At 40.0% G+C, this 18,847-nt stretch overlaps 1 protein-coding gene and 1 long non-coding RNA gene across 3 annotated transcripts; one reads left to right on the top strand and one right to left on the bottom strand.

Annotated features, from left to right (window-relative positions):
- The first annotated feature begins 1,839 nt into the window (after window positions 1–1,839).
- Window positions 1,840–7,941, top strand: LOC109635972 (adenylate kinase 7-like). 2 transcript variants are annotated; one of them, XR_011239326.1, is made up of 19 exons: window positions 1,840–2,030; window positions 2,111–2,230; window positions 2,989–3,103; window positions 3,258–3,352; window positions 3,446–3,556; window positions 3,664–3,747; window positions 3,841–3,929; window positions 4,030–4,120; window positions 4,231–4,308; window positions 4,585–4,734; window positions 4,864–4,992; window positions 5,142–5,247; window positions 5,397–5,525; window positions 5,611–5,676; window positions 5,775–5,972; window positions 6,107–6,324; window positions 6,569–6,727; window positions 6,811–6,924; window positions 7,545–7,941. XR_011239326.1 is itself a non-coding variant. In XM_069514876.1 (18 exons), the coding sequence occupies exons 1-18, from the start codon at window positions 1,956–1,958 to the stop codon at window positions 6,841–6,843; spliced, it is 2,046 nt and encodes a 681-aa protein (XP_069370977.1). In that variant the 5' UTR covers window positions 1,840–1,955; the 3' UTR covers window positions 6,844–7,024. The 2 variants fall into 2 exon arrangements, 1 of the variants encoding a protein (XP_069370977.1); XM_069514876.1 differs by lacking the exon at window positions 7,545–7,941 and having other exon boundaries at window positions 6,811–7,024.
- Window positions 6,678–8,424, bottom strand: LOC138405556 (uncharacterized). The gene is made up of 3 exons (XR_011239327.1): window positions 8,283–8,424; window positions 7,030–7,165; window positions 6,678–6,822 (listed from the first exon to the last, which is right to left on the bottom strand). It is a non-coding gene; the product is annotated as an uncharacterized lncRNA (long non-coding RNA).
- Between the last annotated feature and the right edge of the window lie 10,423 nt (window positions 8,425–18,847).

Here is an 18,847-nt window from a genome sequence, read left to right on the forward strand (position 1 = left end):
GTGTCTAATTTTTGTGTTCTGGGAAAATGGTGAAAATACTGAAAAACTCCCAATCTCTCGATGTTAAAGAAAGTGAGAAACATTTTCAGAGCCTGGGTGTGGTTTTAATTTCCCGCAAACTTGATTCCAAGCTGATTAAAATGTGTTTCATAGAATCCAGACTGTCAGCGCAGACGAGTGAATTATGGAAAACTGTCCTCGACAATGAACAATATCCTATTCTCAGTGCTGCACTGCGCCCTTGGCACCGGCAGCTGCTGTGGTAATGTGCCACATGCCTGCAGTAAACAGCTGACGGCTCGACAGTGTTGGACGAGCTGCATGTGAGCAGACATGCTAATCACAACAATTACATCAGGGGCTATTTTGTAAATGTAAACTATTAAACACGGAGCTGAGAGAGGAGGTGACAGCTGAGATATTCATTCTCATGACAGGTCCAAATGTTGTCATGACCTATTTTGAGTTATATTTACAGTTATATCCAAATGTTTCTTAAAACCTATGTCTTTAAAACTGCTTTTAATGTGTGATTAAGTTTTTTATCTTATATTCTAACGTGATCATGACGTGTATCAAAGTTTTTAACATAATTGTGATCGTACTTAAATTTTAATGTGTGGTGATGATGTATATTTTATAATTTTTTAGTTATTTGCTTTTATCTGCTTTCTCTCTATTTTTTAACCCATGTAAAAATGTCTTTGAGCATTTCTAAAAGTCAATTTAAATAAAACGTATTATTATTCTTCAGTTTAAAACTTTGATTTCTGCTAATTCATCACTTAAAACTATTGAAAATCAAAACCTGACTCAAAAATGATCTTGTATTAGATTATCAAATATTTGAGATATATTTAAAGCTGAAAAATAAACTACATATCTAATGGACATAAAAACAACATGGCTAATATAAATGTATTTGTTAACTATTCATGGAAAGGACCACCTCCCCCCACCAATCAGCCATCCACGATACATACATGACAAGGTGTGTTTGACAGAGTGAAGTACTACCAGCTCTGTCCTAGATAGTGTCAGCTCTATAAATATATGAGGCTCTTTGGAAGTTTCCATGTCAGCGCTCCATTGTCCTGCACCATGAAGAGATCCACAGGAGCATTAGAGGAATGTTAGTGCGATGCAAAAAGTGCAAGTGATGTAGGAAGACCACACATATATGGTAAATGAGAAAAGGATGATTAGTAAGAAATAGTAAATAAGATAAAAGTAATGAATATGTTGATAAGATAAGTTTATAAACACAAATAATATAATGTTGTGTTTATCTTGCCAGTCATCAATATGATATTGATTTACATATCGACAACTAAGAAATGATCTGTGTTCTGACCTGGATCACATACGGTGACATGATGAGGACTTGGATTAGCTGTAATGCGACCGTAAAGATGTTCTGCACAAATTTCATGTATGAAATCATAACATACAATAACACTTCCAGGAGAGCGTCTTCTTATACTGGCTATAATGTGAATACTCTCAGAAACGTCCCAGTTTATTATCATTTAATACATGAAATGTGCAGGTAACATTAACCATTTATTTTCTACTGTCAGATCTTCTGAAACTTGACAGATAGTGAAAATCTTCCTGAACATAAGTAAGATGAAATATCTCTCAAGGATTTTTTAAAATAATATTTTAAAATGAGCAAGTTACAAGTGTTATGATAAAAAAGTTGATTATTTCAAATTAAACTTTTAACTTTAATATCAACTTCGGTTCTGATCCAACATGGCGGAGGCAATGACGTGACGTAACGACGCGTCGTCGGCGTACGTTTTCATTGGCTGAGCCATAGCAACCGAGTCCGTTGCAACCGGCAACAGGAAGTTCACGTTGTCAACAGCGAAGCTAAAGACTCGTTACAGCTTCAACAAACTTCTCTACGGTGATTACGCTAATTTAGATTAAACCGCTTTCTGTCCAAGATGGAGGATCAAACTGAGCCCAGACGAGTTTTCATCAGCGACGTGGACAAATACTCATCCAGACACATCGCCAAGGTGAAGTTAAATACAGGTAAACCGTGTGGATTCACTGTTCATCGTCACTTTACTTTAAATAGTGTGATTTCCCTCCACAGTTTCTATCCACGTGTTCAACCGGAGACACCGCAGAAGAGGCTGAAGCGTCTTTTCAGCTCAGAGGAACAGTTTCCACTTCCTCCAGAGAGGAGATCGACTTTCTGCTGCAACAATACACAGTGAGTCAGGTGTCAAATACACGCGTGTGGTATTTAATAGATAATAGATAAGATACTTTATTAGTCCCAGTTTGTAATATCACAACATGCAGTACTGTGTGTAAGGATTACACTGTAAAGAATTTCACTGTGAAATAACAGTAAAATACTGGCAGCAGTAATATGCTGTTAAATTACAGTTTAACTGAAATTGTAACTGTAGTTTAACTGTAACTGTCATTTAACTGAGCATTAACTGTTAATTTACATCTAAGCATGAATATTTAACAGTATTTTACAGTTATTTTAAAATACAGTAAGATACTGTTGTCATCCACCGTAAATTTACAGCAATTCATTACAAATACTGTTTTATGCTGTTAAATTACAGTTATCTACTGGTATTGTTAAATTACTGATTTAACTGTTAATTTACATGTGAGGGATGAATATTTAACAGTATTTTACAATTATTATAAAATACAGTAGGATACTGTTGAAAATCCACCATAAATATACAGCAATTCGTTACAGTGTATATAAAAATATGACTGGAATAAAAACTAATATATAGAGTAACAACAAGAAAAATATACAATTTACTATTTCATTTTAAGCTTGTATCCATAAAGACAATTCAAGTTTTTTTTTTTAACCATAACGTAGCAAAACTGTCTGTAAACCGTAAACTGTAAAGGATCGTCGTTGTTCCAATTGCTCCACAATTATATTTACTTCATAAGACAAAGCGTGACAGGATGCACAATCTTCTGTGACAGTCTCCCACTCGAGATGAGCTTCTGGAGCGGCTGCTGGAGTGCGATGTGGTCGTGTACAACATCTCAGAAAATGCAACACAACAGCAGGTTGAGGAGGCAACATGGGCAATAACAGGTAAGGGAACGAGGGAGGGTTATAATTTGGTGGACTGATTTATATCCTGTTAATAAAGCCAATAGTTAAAGCATTATTCCCTGTGATACAAAGTTGTGTTTAAAATTTAGGATCAGCTTGGTTTTCTTTGTGCTCCTGTACTTCTCCTCTGCAGCCCTCCATGCTGAGATGGAAAACTTCAAGACTCAGAAAATGTTCATCTTGGTCTCGACAGTTATGACCTGGGCCATGACCAAGCCACAGGACCCGGTGAGCCTGGAGAAAAGTACTGCGAGCTTTTGACTTGTCCTGTGCGTTAAATAAACAACCAGATAGATTGATGATGATAATTTCTCTGTTCAGGAGGAAACAGATGCTCTGCTCACAGAGGAAGAGTTCAGGAGAAGACGACCTCATCCCAGTTTCAAAAACCACAACAATCTGGAGAAACTTGTGCTCAAATTGGGCAAAGGGGTGGGTACGAAGGTCACAATGAAAAAAATATTCCATCCATTGACATGATAGCAAACTGAAAACATCTGAATGACCCATAACTTTCCTCTGATTTCCCAACTTCACAGAAAAAGTCCAAACTCTCCAGTTATGTTGTAACCAGTGGTCTTCAGTACGGACTGGGGGAGAATCTCTTTCACCCCTTCTTCAAGGTAAATAAAACCACATGAACAGTAATGGAACATGATAGACTGTATTTCTTAGTTTATTCTACACACACAATTTTCAATATCATCATTTTCTAGGTATCTTGGTTGATGACATTTCCAAAAGTTCCCATCTTTGGAGAAGGCACAAACTACATCCCCACGATTCACGTCAATGATCTTGCAGGGTAATTCTTTTATCAACTCAGCTTCTACTCACAACACAAACATATGCTTCATAATACATCTATTCTTATGTGGAGAGGTGAACTGGACTTTTTTTTCCAGAGTGATTCAAAACGTCATTGAAGTGAAGCCAAAGTCAAAGTACATCCTCGCTGTCGATGAATCTATGAAAACCCTGGAGGAAATAGTAAAGGTAATAATGGAGATACAAAGAAAGTGTTTACCATGTTTTTGTTTTTGCACTTTTGTAAACTTCCTCAACCACGAATACAAATGATGGATCTCTCTTTGACTGTTAACCAGGCGATAAGTGACACTCTTGGTCCCGGGAAAATTAACCATGTGCCAGAGCAGGAAGCCATATTCAACAAGGCTTTCAAGGTAAAGCATGTCATTACGTCTTATTTTGAAAAAATGGGAAATCACTGGAAGGCTACTTTTACACTTTTTTTTCAGTTTAACTATATACGGTTAATTTAATCTGAAAATGGAATATGTCACTTTACAACTTAAAAATATTTTCTGTCAGACATAGTTAAAGCAATATCAAGAATTATACCTGCAATTATGACACAGGATAAAGAGCATGTACACAGCTGTACATTCTTGCATTAATTTTTTTACTTTAAGTTTAATGTATAAACCAAACTGCCTCAGCCCGAGGAGCTGGAGTACCTGAGTATCAACCTCCGCCTGGACGCCTTCATCATAAAAGACTCCTTCAGCCTCCAGTGGACGTCTGAGTCTGGGATGGTTGAGAACATTGAGAGCATCGTGGAGGAATATAAAGACACCAGGCAGCTACTTGTGAGTGTTCAATTATTAATTATTTGTACTATTAGTACTAAATCTATTTAGAGATTTTCATTACTCTTAGAAAACATGAGCTGCCATGATTTGTTCATGAACCAGACTCTTGTCTTGCTCTCTTTGTAGCCCATTAGAATCTGCCTGGTTGGACCTCCATCTGTGGGTAAAACCACTGTTTCAGAGAAGCTCTGCAATCATTACCAGATCCACCTCATCCAGATCAAAGAGGTGATCGAGGAAAAGATGGAACAACTGGTCAGTAGAAGAGTTTCTATTAGGAACTAAAGGACAAATGTCGCCCTCTTGTGGAAGTGCTTTAAAAGCAAGCAGTGTAGTGAACGTGAAGATTTCAAGGCGTCAAATATTCATTGTTCATCAGTCATGTTTCTATTTGTATTTTACAGAAGGAGATAGTGAATGGAGCTGATTCTGAAGATGTGACTGAAGAGGAGGATTCTGCTGCTCGAGCACAACTGGACAATATTAACCAAAGCATGGAAATGAATGAAGGTGAGTGTGTTCCGTCTCAATTCACCAGCATGTAGTCTGTTGTATACTATGATGAAGAGGATTCTGGATATTTAACAGATTGATATTATCTACAGTAAATGTCTGAAAGCCTTTCAGTTTCTTTATAAATCAGTATTTTGATTCATCAGGACGACTGGATGACGAACTGCTTTTTAGCATTTTACAAGAAAAGCTGAGTTCAAGGCCGTGTATGAACCAAGGATATGTTCTGGATGGCTTCCTGAAGACCTACAAACAAGCAAGTCAAATTTTCCAGGGTAAGTTTCATCCATTAAATTGAATTAATGTATTTTCAATAATGTTTTTTCACCCTAACATTTGTGTTGTGCTTTTATTGTTTAGATGAGGACACAGAGGACCAGGATGTGGAGGTGAAAACACCAGCGTACAACAAGAACATCACTCCAGGTTGGTGAATGACCTCTTTAATCACCATAAACGTTGTGTTACTCTCAGAACCAACTTAGCTGAACTACATTATCCAACTTGCTTTATGTTTTTTTCAGAGTATGTCATTGCCTTAGAAGCCTCAGATGATTTCCTGACAGAAAGAGTACAAGACCTCCCAGAAAGTGTTGCAGAGAAAATGCGTTACACTCATGATGAATTTGTCCCTCGCCTGACGAGATACAGAAAACTTGGTACTGCTGAAGATACGCTGCTGGACTACTTTGATGAGCTTGAGATTCAGCCTGAACACATAGGTACTGTCCTCAAAGCCACACCGTACACAATGAACACATTAAATTGCTAAAAAGGGGAAAGTGTGGCCACTTGCATGTGCTTGTATTTTAAAGTTTAAATGTGATCATACCACCGTGGTTCTGTTCCTCTGCAGAGGTCACTACAAACGATCCAGAGTGCAAAGACTTGATGAGGAAAATCATTGAGATTGTGGGGACCCCCAAGAACTATGGCCTGAGTCCAGAGGAGCAGGAGGAGGAGGACAGAAAGAAAGCGGAGGAGAGGATGCAGAAAGTTGCTGCAGAGGCTGCTGAGAAGAAACGCAGGAATGAGACTGCACTGGCTGAGATGGCTGCTCAGTGGGAGGAGTGGGTAAGATGGGAGACAAGTGTAATAGTGCTGAAGTCCAAGACAGCAAATAAAACCAGAGCATACTTTAATGTGCTGTCTCACAAATAAGATCATTTTAGATAAAAGCAGAACAAAAAGATTCAGTAAATACTTTGACAAATAAAAAACTTATAGAAATGTGAAAAACTGCAAGCATAAGGAAGTGAGTCAACATAATATGTTGACACAACGTAAACATCAATCTCATTTGTTCATCGTTCATTAGCAGAAGAATTTGTCGGAGGTGAAGAGGCAGGAGGAGGAGCTGCTGGAAGCTCAGTCTCTTCCTCTGAGGAACTACCTGATGAAGCATGTGATGCCCTCTCTCTCTGAGGCCATGGTAGAGTGCTGCAGGATCAAACCAGAGGACCCCATCGACTTCTTGGTACCACTCACTGTTTTACTTCTAATCTTTTGAAGATCATCAGTTGATTTCTGTCTCTGACTCATTATGTTTTGTTTTTGCAGGCTGAACATCTCCTGCGGAACAACAAGGATTAAATGGATTTCATGAAGAGATGATTTCATTTCCAAAACATTTTTGTTTTTAATCACAAAACAGAAATGATCACATTTTTTGCAGTGAGTAATTTCACAGCAGGGAAAAGAGAAATGTTTCCTAATGAGGGTTTACACACAACAGTAAATACTCTACTTTCAGAATAAAACAATACCAAGTGTACTTACTGTGGGGCTTGGCTCATGTGTTTGAGAGTGATGTCTGTACTTCAGTCAGGTATGTGCACTGATTACAGGTCGGTCCACTCTGAGCCTCTATCTGGTCTGTGACTCAGCTCCCACTGTGATGTACAGTCAGCGTTTACTGGAAGAAACATGCAGACACTCGTCTTAATCAAGAAAAGAAGTAAACACAGCGATCCTCATCAAGATTTAATCTAAAGCCTTTTGGCTGCAGGTGATAAAGAAGAGACAGTGTTTTTGGATTAGATGACAATTCTATTTCCTCTCAGGTCACAAAAAGAAGTCGATGTCAATGTGCAGCTCTTTATTCATGAAATGTATCAGTGTAAATTATAATCAACACAAAACATTTTAATGGGACTCAAGAGTTAAAATATGATTCTTGTAAATGATGGGAATTCTGCAAACCTAAAAATAAGTCAGCAGCAGTTCAGTTATACAGAAGAGAAAATCTCAGTTTTCAGTTCCTCCGTTTTTATTGATGTCTGCTCTTTCAACAGCAGGTGGTGCAGGAATTCTTTGCCACAGATGAACAAGATAGAGACACTTGGACTAAAGTCTTAAAATATCTGGTCGATCTTTTCAAATTCACCCAAAACCCAGAACGTCCATATGCTCAAATGTATCTTTGGAATATAAATGAGTCTGGCTGATGAGAAGGCCTTTGTTCAACTTTGGTCGTAAAAAAACATCATAAAACAAGAATGTCGCTGCAGTTTGTTGTGGATGTTTCAGTCAAAACTGGTGTCTGGAGTTTGCTTTGTAGTTTGTGACTGAACTGTAGAATCCACAGTTTAAATAGAAGCTGTCTGCAGACATGGAACATAAATCCTGAGACAATAGAAACACATCCTTGTCATGTACAATGTTTTACCACAATAAAACCGTAAAATACCATTAACAGCTGTGCTGCATTTACTATTATAATGTCCCATTGGTTTTCCATACTGTGAAACCACATGGAGGCTGCAGTAAAACATATAGTATATCAAATTCTAAAGTATTTTTTGATCATCTTTTAAAAATAGACTCCAACACAAACACACAGAACATACAACATATAAAAGTAATGACAAAAGCATCCAGGACACTTATCCCTCCAGAGAATCTCTGCAAAAGGTCCCTGAGATTCATTACAAGTGAAAATCAAGCCTCTACAGCTGCACAAGAAGTCTCAGGTCTGTTTTTTGGAGAGAGAATAACACTGGACTGTGAAGGAGAAAATGTTCTCATCGTACCTTTGTTGAGTTATTTTAAAGAAAACCTCTGGACCATCAGGCAAAGTGACTCAGTCACACAGGTGTTTTCTGTTATTTTGATAAAACCTCGGCTGCACTCGCAAATAAGTGAAACCACCTGTGTGTGTGTGTGCGTTTGTTTGTGTGTGTGTGTGTGTGTGTGTGTGTGTGATGTTATTTATGTGACAGCAGTTCATGTGGTAAACAAGGCTGGATTAACCTCCTGGGCCCCACTGGGATTATTGTCCTTCTAATCCAGCATTAGTTGGAGCAGAGCAACAATTAAACATTATTCCATAACATTATACAGAGCACATGTTGATGCATTGGCAATGATGTGTTTATTTACTTTGTCAAATCTAGAAAAGAAACTCAACAGAAATTATAAAAAGAGGGATGAGCAACCACAACCAAAAGTACAACAATGAAGGATTGAACTGACGAGGTCATAAACTCTACCTCCTCCGTGTTAAAGGATGGGACATGGGTCAAGTGTGTGTCTCAAGGATGGTTTCTGTCATTTTAGGCATCTCTTCTCACACATGTTGAAGTGTTAATGGATGTTTGGCTTCATTTCTGGACAGCGGGAGGAAGTGGAGACCCTTCCCCCACTTTTATACACAGTCTATGGTGAGGACATATTGAGGCCTCCTGCTGGACAGAGTGGTAAATGCAGGAATGGTCATAAAAGGTGCAACAATGCTGCAAACTTTCACCGTTCATTGCATTTGAGGTCAGTAAGTAAAATATTGGCGAGGGACGGTGTAATTTGCAGGAGGGGGGAAGGCCGCAGCAGTTAGTCCTGATAGAAGTGTTGGCAGAGACTCTGTCAGAGCCACAGAGGTCTGGTCGAACAAATCACTTCCCCAGCAGGGAGCAGCTCCAGCTCTGTCACTGATGTTTCATGTCATATTTATGGGAGAGGAACGACGAGATGTCCTGCCAAACACCCACAGTTTTCCATAATTCATGTCCTCGGTGCATGTGCAGCATGTGTCACATCGGGATTTTACTGCCCCCCCGAAGTCAGCCAGCCCCCTTCCTCATTTCCAGTCTTTCACTGCTGCAAGAGCAGGATATTATTCTGCCTATTAGGAGCTAGATTTCCCACCATGCACCGGAGCATGTGAGACATCAGAAAACTCAAGACTCATTAAGATTTTTGAAAAATGATCTTTACAGTGTAAACACATAGTCATTGCTTGTTTTGCGACTGACAAATTCAAACGGATGTAAAAGCAGACGGCTAATATCCCAAAGTAATTTACCTCCGCCCGTCTGGCACCACAGAGTTAGAAGTATTAAGTGAAAATAGCTGATGTGTGTTTGTATCTTTCCAGAAAACATGAGTCACGACAGATTCAGTCGCCTCCTCTCGACTGAAACAAGTTCCGAAGTGTCCGGGGAGAGAGAAACTTTTCTCACCCTCTCACAGGATGTTCCCGCTGTACTTCTACTTCACAACCAGTACTGCTACAAACTTTCCATTACTACCAATACTGCAACTACTTTTACTTCACTGCATTCACCGTAGAATAATTACTGCAACCACAAACACTTTTATTTAATAAATTCCATTTAATTGCAAGTATAAACAATTCATTTGAAGTTGAATATGCAAAACTATTTTAAAAAAAGCAAACAATGTGAGGAATAAAGTTTCCAATACTAGTTGGATAATAAATTGATATTTAAACTGAGCTTTTCTTTCCTGGAAGGAATATTGTAATAGGGAGCAAATTAAATACAAATAACAGGAAACGAATAACCAAGTTATTTCCAAGAAAATCTTTGAATTTATTTGAAGACCGCTCCCTCCAAAAGAAACGAAGGAATATTATGAATAAGAACAAAAATCCTCTCTCGTAGTTTGACTCTAAACCCTTTATTTGTGACGGCCAGAGGTCAGCGTCTGGTTGACTACAGCGGCCGCTCTCCAATGGAAAACCTCTAATCCAGAAATGCCAGGAATAGTTAAGTGGTGAGAGTTAAGAGTTTCACCTGAACAAGCGGAGAAGAAAGTTCTCATTCTGCAGCGCAGGGCGTCGACTCGAGCAGCTGAAACACACAGAACATTTATTCTATAAATTATTAGATAAATACATTTTCATTGATGTGTGTTTGTCGTCCTGTGTATAGGAGATATACTGTCGCTCTCTTTATCCTGCAGTTCATGCTCCACAAAAAAATAATTCCTTTCTATTTACTGTAAAACAGGAAAATTACCCATGGTGCCAAGTGGTCTGAGAGTGATGTGGTGGTCTCAGTTAGCCATGGTGTTTTATTGATAATAACCTCGACCACCCTTGTGGTCTCTCACACACACACACACTCGCTGGAAATAGCATACACTGGTGACCACTGTGACATCTGCTGGTGGTTGAACATGTTAGAACAGGACCACACACACACACACACACACACACAAACACACACGGACATGTGAAGTGTTAGTGGACAAGGACATGCAATGATCCATATCAGTGTTTCTCACTGTGATAACACACACAAACAGACACACACACACAAATGCCATGGATACCACAAGTAGTTCTAAATATCTTGTCTTCTCACCTCAGGAAAGCAATTATTCATTCCGACCCCATGTGTTGTCCAGATTGACCTACTAGACACACACACACACACACACACACACATGCACGCTTTACCAACCTCTGTTTCACAGCAGTGTTTGCTTTTGTTGGATAATGACACTGACATGGCAGCCTTCGGTGTGTGTGTGTGTGTGTGTGTGTGTGTGTGTGTGTGTGTGTGTGTGTGTGTGTGTGTGTGTGCATACAGACATGCTTCACCATGCATGCAGACCAGTCACCCAGACTCCAAAAGGTCGACTCTATCTGTATCTGTAAAATGTGGTTTTCCCGCTTTTCCAAATGATGTCATCCACATCAAGTCAGATTAACAGAACCTGATGAACCCGAGCTATAAAATAATCCTCAGTCCCTGAACCTGTCTTCATCAAAACCTTTGACTTAAATACATTGTCTCTGTCTCGCTCACATGTGACGTTTGTGGTCCAGATTCCAGTCACAAATCAATCACTTTTAAAACAATCCTACAGTAATGAGGAAGGTGGGCGTTAACCGGGTCCGAAGAATCAACAAATACCGCTGATTTAATCCCGCTACTGCAAACACGAGCCGTCCCGGGGGAGCAGCTCAGTTAAAACAGTCGTGGTTTTCATGTCATACTCGTAATTGGTTCAACAAACAAACTGTCAGAGCCTTAAAGAGGATGGAATAATAAAACCGAGTTGGGGAGTTGAATGGTTAAGGCCAATGCAACTTAATCAAAACATCCTCGGATCAAATTGTCATTGCACATCATATCTACACAAGTGTTTGAATGACTAAAATAAAATAAAAATAAACTAGAATGTCACTCAGTCGAGTGCATTCCTCCACCAAGGCCCAACAGTTCCCTTATAAAACCACTTTTAATTAAATCTACACCAAATTGCACAAACTCAGAGATATCAGTCAGAAATCAATTCCACTTTTATCAAGTCTGCAATGTTAAAGAAAGTGGGAAAATAATCCTGGATCTGTAAGATAATTTTATGGGTTCTTGATCGGATCATGTCCCATCCGTCCACCAAGTTTTGTGGAAACAGTCTGTATCGTTTTTGTGTTATCTTGTTCACAATCACACACAAACGGACAGGGGCTGAAAACAAAACCTCCTCAGCAAAGTTAATAAAACCAGTGATGCAGATATGAGTTTCTGAATATAAACTCAGCTGTGTTCTTCTCCCGTCCTCTGTGAACTCAAACTGTTTTAACTCCGTCAAGCTGCTTTAAAGAATCACTGTTTCCTCCAGCGTCAGGGTGACGAGTTTTAAGAGATGACTTTTAACTGCTGAAGCAAAAACAAGCAGCTATGGTTCAAATAAAAATTCCTCAAACGACCCATTTCTGTTAAAATGACAAGTCGATGAGTCGCCGCTCTTCTCCGTCTTTATTCATGTCAGTTAAAAAATCTTTTGTCCCCAGTTTATCTTGTGTTTATCATCGTTTCTCTTTTCAGCATGTGCACGCCTGCTGTTCAACATGCGTGCACGAATTTAGTAAACAAATGGGAACATGAGACAGATGAAGGCACATGAACATGAAGACCACGTTTATGTTTGATCTGCTGTTGACTCGTCTAAACCTGATGTCGCTGCAACAACACAGACTCTCTATAAAGATGGACGACATGACGGATCTACAAATGTGAAGCCAAAACATCGACCCCTAGTGGTTGGCTGCAGGATAGATCATAAGTCTTTCCTCCGTCATGTTAGCAGATGGGACAGGGACCAAGCTAAAAACCCAAATATATTACTTACGCGATCATGGTCCCCAGTTCGTATTTTGTACCTTCTGCTATAATGACACCTGATAATTCTTTTACTACAACTTTATTTGTATTACGTGTAATGACGCCTCTCTGGCTGCAAACTGCAGCCGACGTCTGCTCCAATCCTCCGGAACATTGGTCCCGTAAAGGAAGTCGTTTCTTGTGACTCCTCCAGGGTAAACAGGCCCTCTCAATCAATCACAGATACAAATATGTGAACTGTTTCCAAATGCTAATGGGAGCCAGGTCCTGCGAGTCTGTTCGAGGAATGTTTGGACGGCAGTACCAAGTTCAAATATGAAGGAAAATGTGATGTGTGATGCATCGCAGGAAGAATTCCTTGCAGAGAAAAAGGTTCAGTTTGGGTTTTCATTGGTTTCTGTACAGGAGATCATCCTGAGGAATAAAATGCTTTTCTGGAGATGAATATTATTCCTCGAGATCCTAACAATCAAACAGACTCAGGTCTAAATACCTTTTAAATCCCGGTTAGGGGGATTTCACTGCATCCACAGGACAATTTTGTGGTGTTTACGTGAGTGTGTGTTTAAGAATGTGTTGTGTAGGTGGGTGGTTGCGTGAGCGTGCATGTTTGTGACATTATAAACATCCCATAATTATCTCTGATTGCCCCGGGGACCCCCTGGCTCCGACAAAAACATTCAGCTGCGATCATGACGTTTAAGGCCCTGTCGCATTTACAGCTTTGCAGTAATCTGCCTCCTCATGGAAATAATTATCTGTGTTAAAATGGATTTGTTTACATAAAAATACTTTCAATACAGTTTGTACTCTGCTCCAAAAACGACTGTTTCTCTATCTACTATCAAAGGTACATAGTGTTCTGATAGCGACACACAGCAAACACCACATCTGGTTCTACTGTAGATTGTATTTGTTCCTGCAGACGAATAAACACGTAAATGAAAATGCAGCATCTTTCACAAGCGGATAAGCACATGGAGAAAACAGCAGTGAAAAGCAAAGCGGTGTCAGAAACTTTTTTATCTTCTCAATTCCTGGTACCATCAGATCTGATTAGTAACAGAGGGGGAGGCAAATGAAAACCTACTGCACCAACACTACTAACACGCAACATTACAGAAACAACAAGAGCACTATCAATGAACAGGATCATAATCATCCGACGATATCTTTCAAATAAAACATTTATTTCCTTTTCTCTGGTTACAAAGACGGATGACGCGCCTCCAACTTACTGGGAAAATTAACGCTTGAAGTGTGATTAAAAACTACCTAATTTATTTGACTTTTGAACTGGGTCCATGTCCCATCCACTAACATGCAAAGAGCAGTACTGCAGCCAACCACCAGGGGGTGATCGACAATATTAGTTTGTTAACTTGGTCCAACACTGATGTGTTGCAAAGAACAGAGGAGACGTAAGTATTAGATCTGTTCTCTGCAAAGTCAGCGAGGAACAGAAGGTTCTGGTTCTTGATGAATCACACTGAACTTTGAAAGATTCATTGCATCACATTATAAGCTCGGTTGTTCTGGCTTCTGTCACTCCCTACAAGTGCAAATGAAACTGTGTTGAAGTTTGCAGGAGCATGGATGTGAAGGAGGGTTTGGAGCCTGCTTGCATAACACCAAGGAGAGGTTATTTAAATATGTAAGGGCCTACATCCCTCCTCTGATGGGAAACAGAGGCCAGAGCCGAGCGTCTGAAAGCTGCAGTTTCCACTCTGAGCAGCTGGATTTCTGTTTTTCTAAAGACAGGGAGGGAAATCAAGGAAGGATTTTATACTGCAGCTCCTCCTAGAAACACCGACCGAGGGTTAACCGAGGGTCTGGGCGTGTGTCTGTGCAGGGTCAGGAGAACATCTTTTTAAAGAAAACTAAACAGATGAAGCTGTCAGTATAATCAAAACATGGATAATTTGTTCGCTCCGAAGGTTAGAAAAGGAAAGTGAATACTTATTCAAAATGTGATGAATGACCTTCAGCAAACGAGAAGCAGTTTGAGCCTCTGTGCAGTTGGCAGCCAGTGGCTTGAGGGATTTTCTTTGAATTTCCTACAAACATTCACTTCAGTGAATTTTGGTGTTCAAAGGTCAAAGGACAAGTTCATGGTGACCTTACAAAGCACATTCTTTGCCTTGTGAACATGAAAACTTCGAAATGCTTTGAGAAAATCGTTTCACATTTGGCACAAACATTCACCTGGACACTTGGATGAACTGAAGAGAATTTGGTGGCCAAAGGTCAAACGTCAACATCAGTGTGAACTCTCCAAACACATGTTTTGCCTTGAGATGAAAAATATAAATGTTGTCTCTTATTGGATCACACAAGTGATTCCTGATAAGTGGTTATTTAACTGAATTCTTTATATCCAGGGTTTACAAATTGTCGTAAGTGTTTTGTGGTTAAAATGAGGGACGTTTATTTACGATGGTAAAGAAGAACACAAATGTGTTTTTGTCTCAGTAACCAAATGATTGTATTTTACTGTTGAGAAACCGTCATGACTTGTCCTCTCAGTTACCACAGCTGTCTTCCATGTGGGTCCCGCATGACTCACACAATTTGGCCTGTTTTACCAAACAGGAAAAAGCAATGAGAAGAAAACCCATCAGCCCACAACAAGACCACCATCATGTTGCTGCTAAACTGTGATGGTGAAATCCTGGACCCTGAGTTTTAGCTGCAGAATTCATACTGGTTGTTTGGTAAAGCTGGAGAAGGAGGACGATGGGCGACAGCAGCTCATAAACAAAAACAAGTCGGTTTGCAAAAGAGAGGATCAGAGTTCCTCAGAGTTTACAGAAACGCAGCCCGTCTGCAGATAAACCAAAACATTATTTAGGGATTCGATCCACGTGTAAACCTGTTTCTGGAGCTGTTGATCCAGGATTCTAAATGCTGTGGATTGTTGTCCTGTTTGTTTTGCTTTTGTGAAAAATGTCAATAACAAAGTTCATTACATTTACATCCTGTCTAGATTTATAGTTATTTGTTTCTCTCGTTCATAAGAGAAACATTTTTAATTGCTTTTCTCAATTTACGACATTTATACCACACCGATTTATGCAACTGGGGTTTTTTCTCGCCAGGCTTAGGAAGAAGCATTGTATTGGAGTTAGCTAATTTAAAATAAGTATTTAATAAATGAGCCAATTATGAGTAATCTGGAACACGCTGGATCCAGATGTGATGCAGGAACCAAATGAGCCAAAGTTCTCCAGGACCAGCTGATCACTTATCTTCCTCATTTGGCCGCAGATTCGCTCCAAACCCCAAACACATGTTTATGATAATACAACATTTTTTCCTCCTAATGCCGTGAAAGACAAACAAACATATAATATTTTACTTCAGTCCCTGTATTAAATGTTGGGTTACTTATTGAAATAACTGGACTTCAGAGCTGCGACTGGAGGAAGCCGATTCGCAGGTGAGTCATTTTTACCTTCTGGTGGAGGAAAACAGTCCAAGAGGGAGGATTAGGATTGGGGCCTGTCTCAATGTAAACAGATGTATGACACGGAAACGCCAAGACTGTAATTTTGTTTGTTGGTTCTTATCTTTCATTTCTCTGCCGTATCCCTCCACTAAGATATACAGTATATTCTGTAAATGTAAATTCATGGGGGACTCAGTAAAAGAGACGTTAAGTATGTGATGTCTGGCAGAAGTTTGCAGACTTGACAGAAGCAGCGGCCCTCTGGCAGGGAGGCGTCTCACCACAGAGGTTTTAGGAAACACTGGCGCTTCTCGCTGCAGCTGCACATTCACGAGTCAGAGAGACATTTAGGAAAAATGTCTGATTTCAAGAACTTGTTCAACTTTTTTGGACACGCATGGAGTTAGATGACAAGATACCACATAATGTCTGTATTGAGTTAGTGCATGGAGATTAGGATAGTTTAGGTCTGGACATAATGGAAGTGATATTTCCTAACTCTCTCCAAAACCTGCACAGCAGCAGCTCTGAGGCTCATTTTATTACGTCTGCAGAGGAATTCACGTTTTCATCTGCTTTGTTTGTTTGCTCGCAGGATTATGCCTTCTGGGCTCCAGAGCGTGTAGAGAAAATGACATTTTCTAATCTAACTAATGCAAAAAAAAAAACATATTACCCCCCAAATGTTGAACTATCCTCTTAAATTCATTAATTAAGTTGGCTCAAACGTAATTAAATTATCACTAGGCCTTCCCCAGATTGAATAGAAAACTTGTAGAGCACCTCATTAGAGATGAAGTCAGAGTTCAGACTGCTCCTCCAACGTCTGCTGTGATTCTGCCCACGCTCTCGAGCACTGAGCCCCTCCCTCTTTGCTGCAGCCAACAGAAACAGTCCCTTTAGCTGGATGACTCAGGGGGTTCAGAAGATCTGTGCAGGCTTTTCTTTAAGCTGAGGGCAGAACTGTTTGACGCTTCAGACAATATCAACCCTCAAACAAGGACAATGAACACAAACCCAGTGTGTAACATTTACAAATGTGTCAGAGGAGTTTTGGGAAATTTGCCACCGCAATGAGAAGTCAGACTTTTAAGATTTCTGTGGATAAAAAGCATCTCGGAGCTAAAACACACCGAGAAATCCAATCTACACGACTGAGTCACTACACACACAGCAGCAGGTGTTATCCCTGTCCACACACACACACACACACTATAATAGTTACCTGAGCCATAGTGAAAGGCCAAGTGTGTTTTCACAGCTGTCGACGTAACGAGCTCTTCGGGGGCCTGTCAAGTCATCAGTTAGCTAACGTCTCAGCTTGTGTGTGTGTGTGTGTGTGTGTGTGTGTGTGTGTATATTTGTGTGTAGGTGCAGTTAGGTAATGTCTCGCTGTGCCACCTCCCTCTCCGGGCAGATTTAATGTCATAATGACTGAAATTACACAACCTGAGCTGGGAATTAAAGTGACAGAGGGTCTGGAGAAAATTTCATGTACAAAATGCAAAATCTCTTTTATTTTACCCTATTAGAAAATGTTCATCTAAAGAAGGAAAGAGAAAACAATCTTTATTATTGACTTGTTATATTAATTAAAAAGTTAAAGGGGTTCAATTGCTGGTGCTGTCGATCTTAATAAAAATGTGAACAGTCAGAAAGGATTAGTAAAGTCATGTGTTTTGTCAAATTTATCACGAGAAGTGACACTGATGTTTTTGGATCTAAATGTTCTGGCAAAGTTTAAATCCTGCATGAGAAACTACTTGACTTTTCTTGGTATGTATTCAATAAATGTCAAGATGTTTCCCTCACACTCGTCGGATCTGGTTTCCAGCCACGTCTCAGCGCCTTCACTGTAAAGACAGATTTAAAAGCTGGTTGTCATAGAGACAAGTGAGATGTGTTTAAATACTTTAGATACTTTAAATAGGATTTTGGTGCACCCTGCACATTCACACGAAACGTGACAGAAGTAACAGCTTCTTTCTTTTTCAGTAATACATACTTTCTCACCTCCCCACAGCTGCACATTCACATGAATTGCGTGTGAGAGTCAGTTCTGGAAAAGTTACAGAAATTGTCAGACGTCGACTACATGTTTTCCAATTTTGAGGGAGGGGATTTACAAGTTCTGAGGGTCGAGAGCTAGCGTACACGCTGGTCAGGTCGCCAGCTCATCACAGGGGCAACATACCCCCAATTTGCATGATTCTTTTTCGGGCAGAAGGGCCTGTGTCGTCTTTGCAAACACCACAAAGAAAGACCCCAGTCGAATAAGGCTGTGCGCCGAATTCAGTCATCCGAAAAGCAATTCTGATGAGGTGCACTGGTGACGGTAAATTCTGTGCAATTCATCCTCTGGGAACCATGACTGTCTTGGTGCCAGGTCGTTTAGTAGAAAGAGATGAAGCGAAGTACAGTGTTCAGATTGAGGACCACAGTGTTGGAACCAACATTTCCATCTAAATGTCTGAACAGAAACCCTCTGTGATGAAATCCAGAAGCAGGATCATTTGCTCCCTCACATTTCAGCCGTTTGAAGCCGTGACATCACGTTACTGAGTCAGCAAATTGCGTCGGGCCGGTGGGGCAACAAACCATTACTGTGTTCACATCGCAGCTACTCAATCCACTTCACAGCCAATCAGCCCTGAAGTGTTCATGTGGAGAGAGGGAGAGAGTGTTACATCCCATCATTAATGACCTACAGAGAAAGAATAACAGTTGAATTAGGAAGGTACAGCCCTCAGCTCGTTGCTAAGTCCGTGGGTTT

This window comes from Paralichthys olivaceus, chromosome 19 (genome assembly GCF_024713975.1).
Source record: "Paralichthys olivaceus isolate ysfri-2021 chromosome 19, ASM2471397v2, whole genome shotgun sequence".
In the NCBI taxonomy this organism is placed as follows: domain Eukaryota; kingdom Metazoa; phylum Chordata; class Actinopteri; order Pleuronectiformes; family Paralichthyidae; genus Paralichthys; species Paralichthys olivaceus.

Bases quoted from the DNA above. Each gene is read 5' to 3' on its own strand.
- LOC109635972 (XM_069514876.1), top strand. From the start codon at position 1,956: ATGGAGGATCAAACTGAGCCCAGACGAGTTTTCATCAGCGACGTGGAC. The intron at 4,309-4,584 runs GTAAAGCATGTC...AAACTGCCTCAG, and splicing joins TATTCAACAAGGCTTTCAAG to CCCGAGGAGCTGGAGTACCT. The intron at 5,526-5,610 runs GTAAGTTTCATC...TTTATTGTTTAG, and splicing joins AGCAAGTCAAATTTTCCAGG to ATGAGGACACAGAGGACCAG.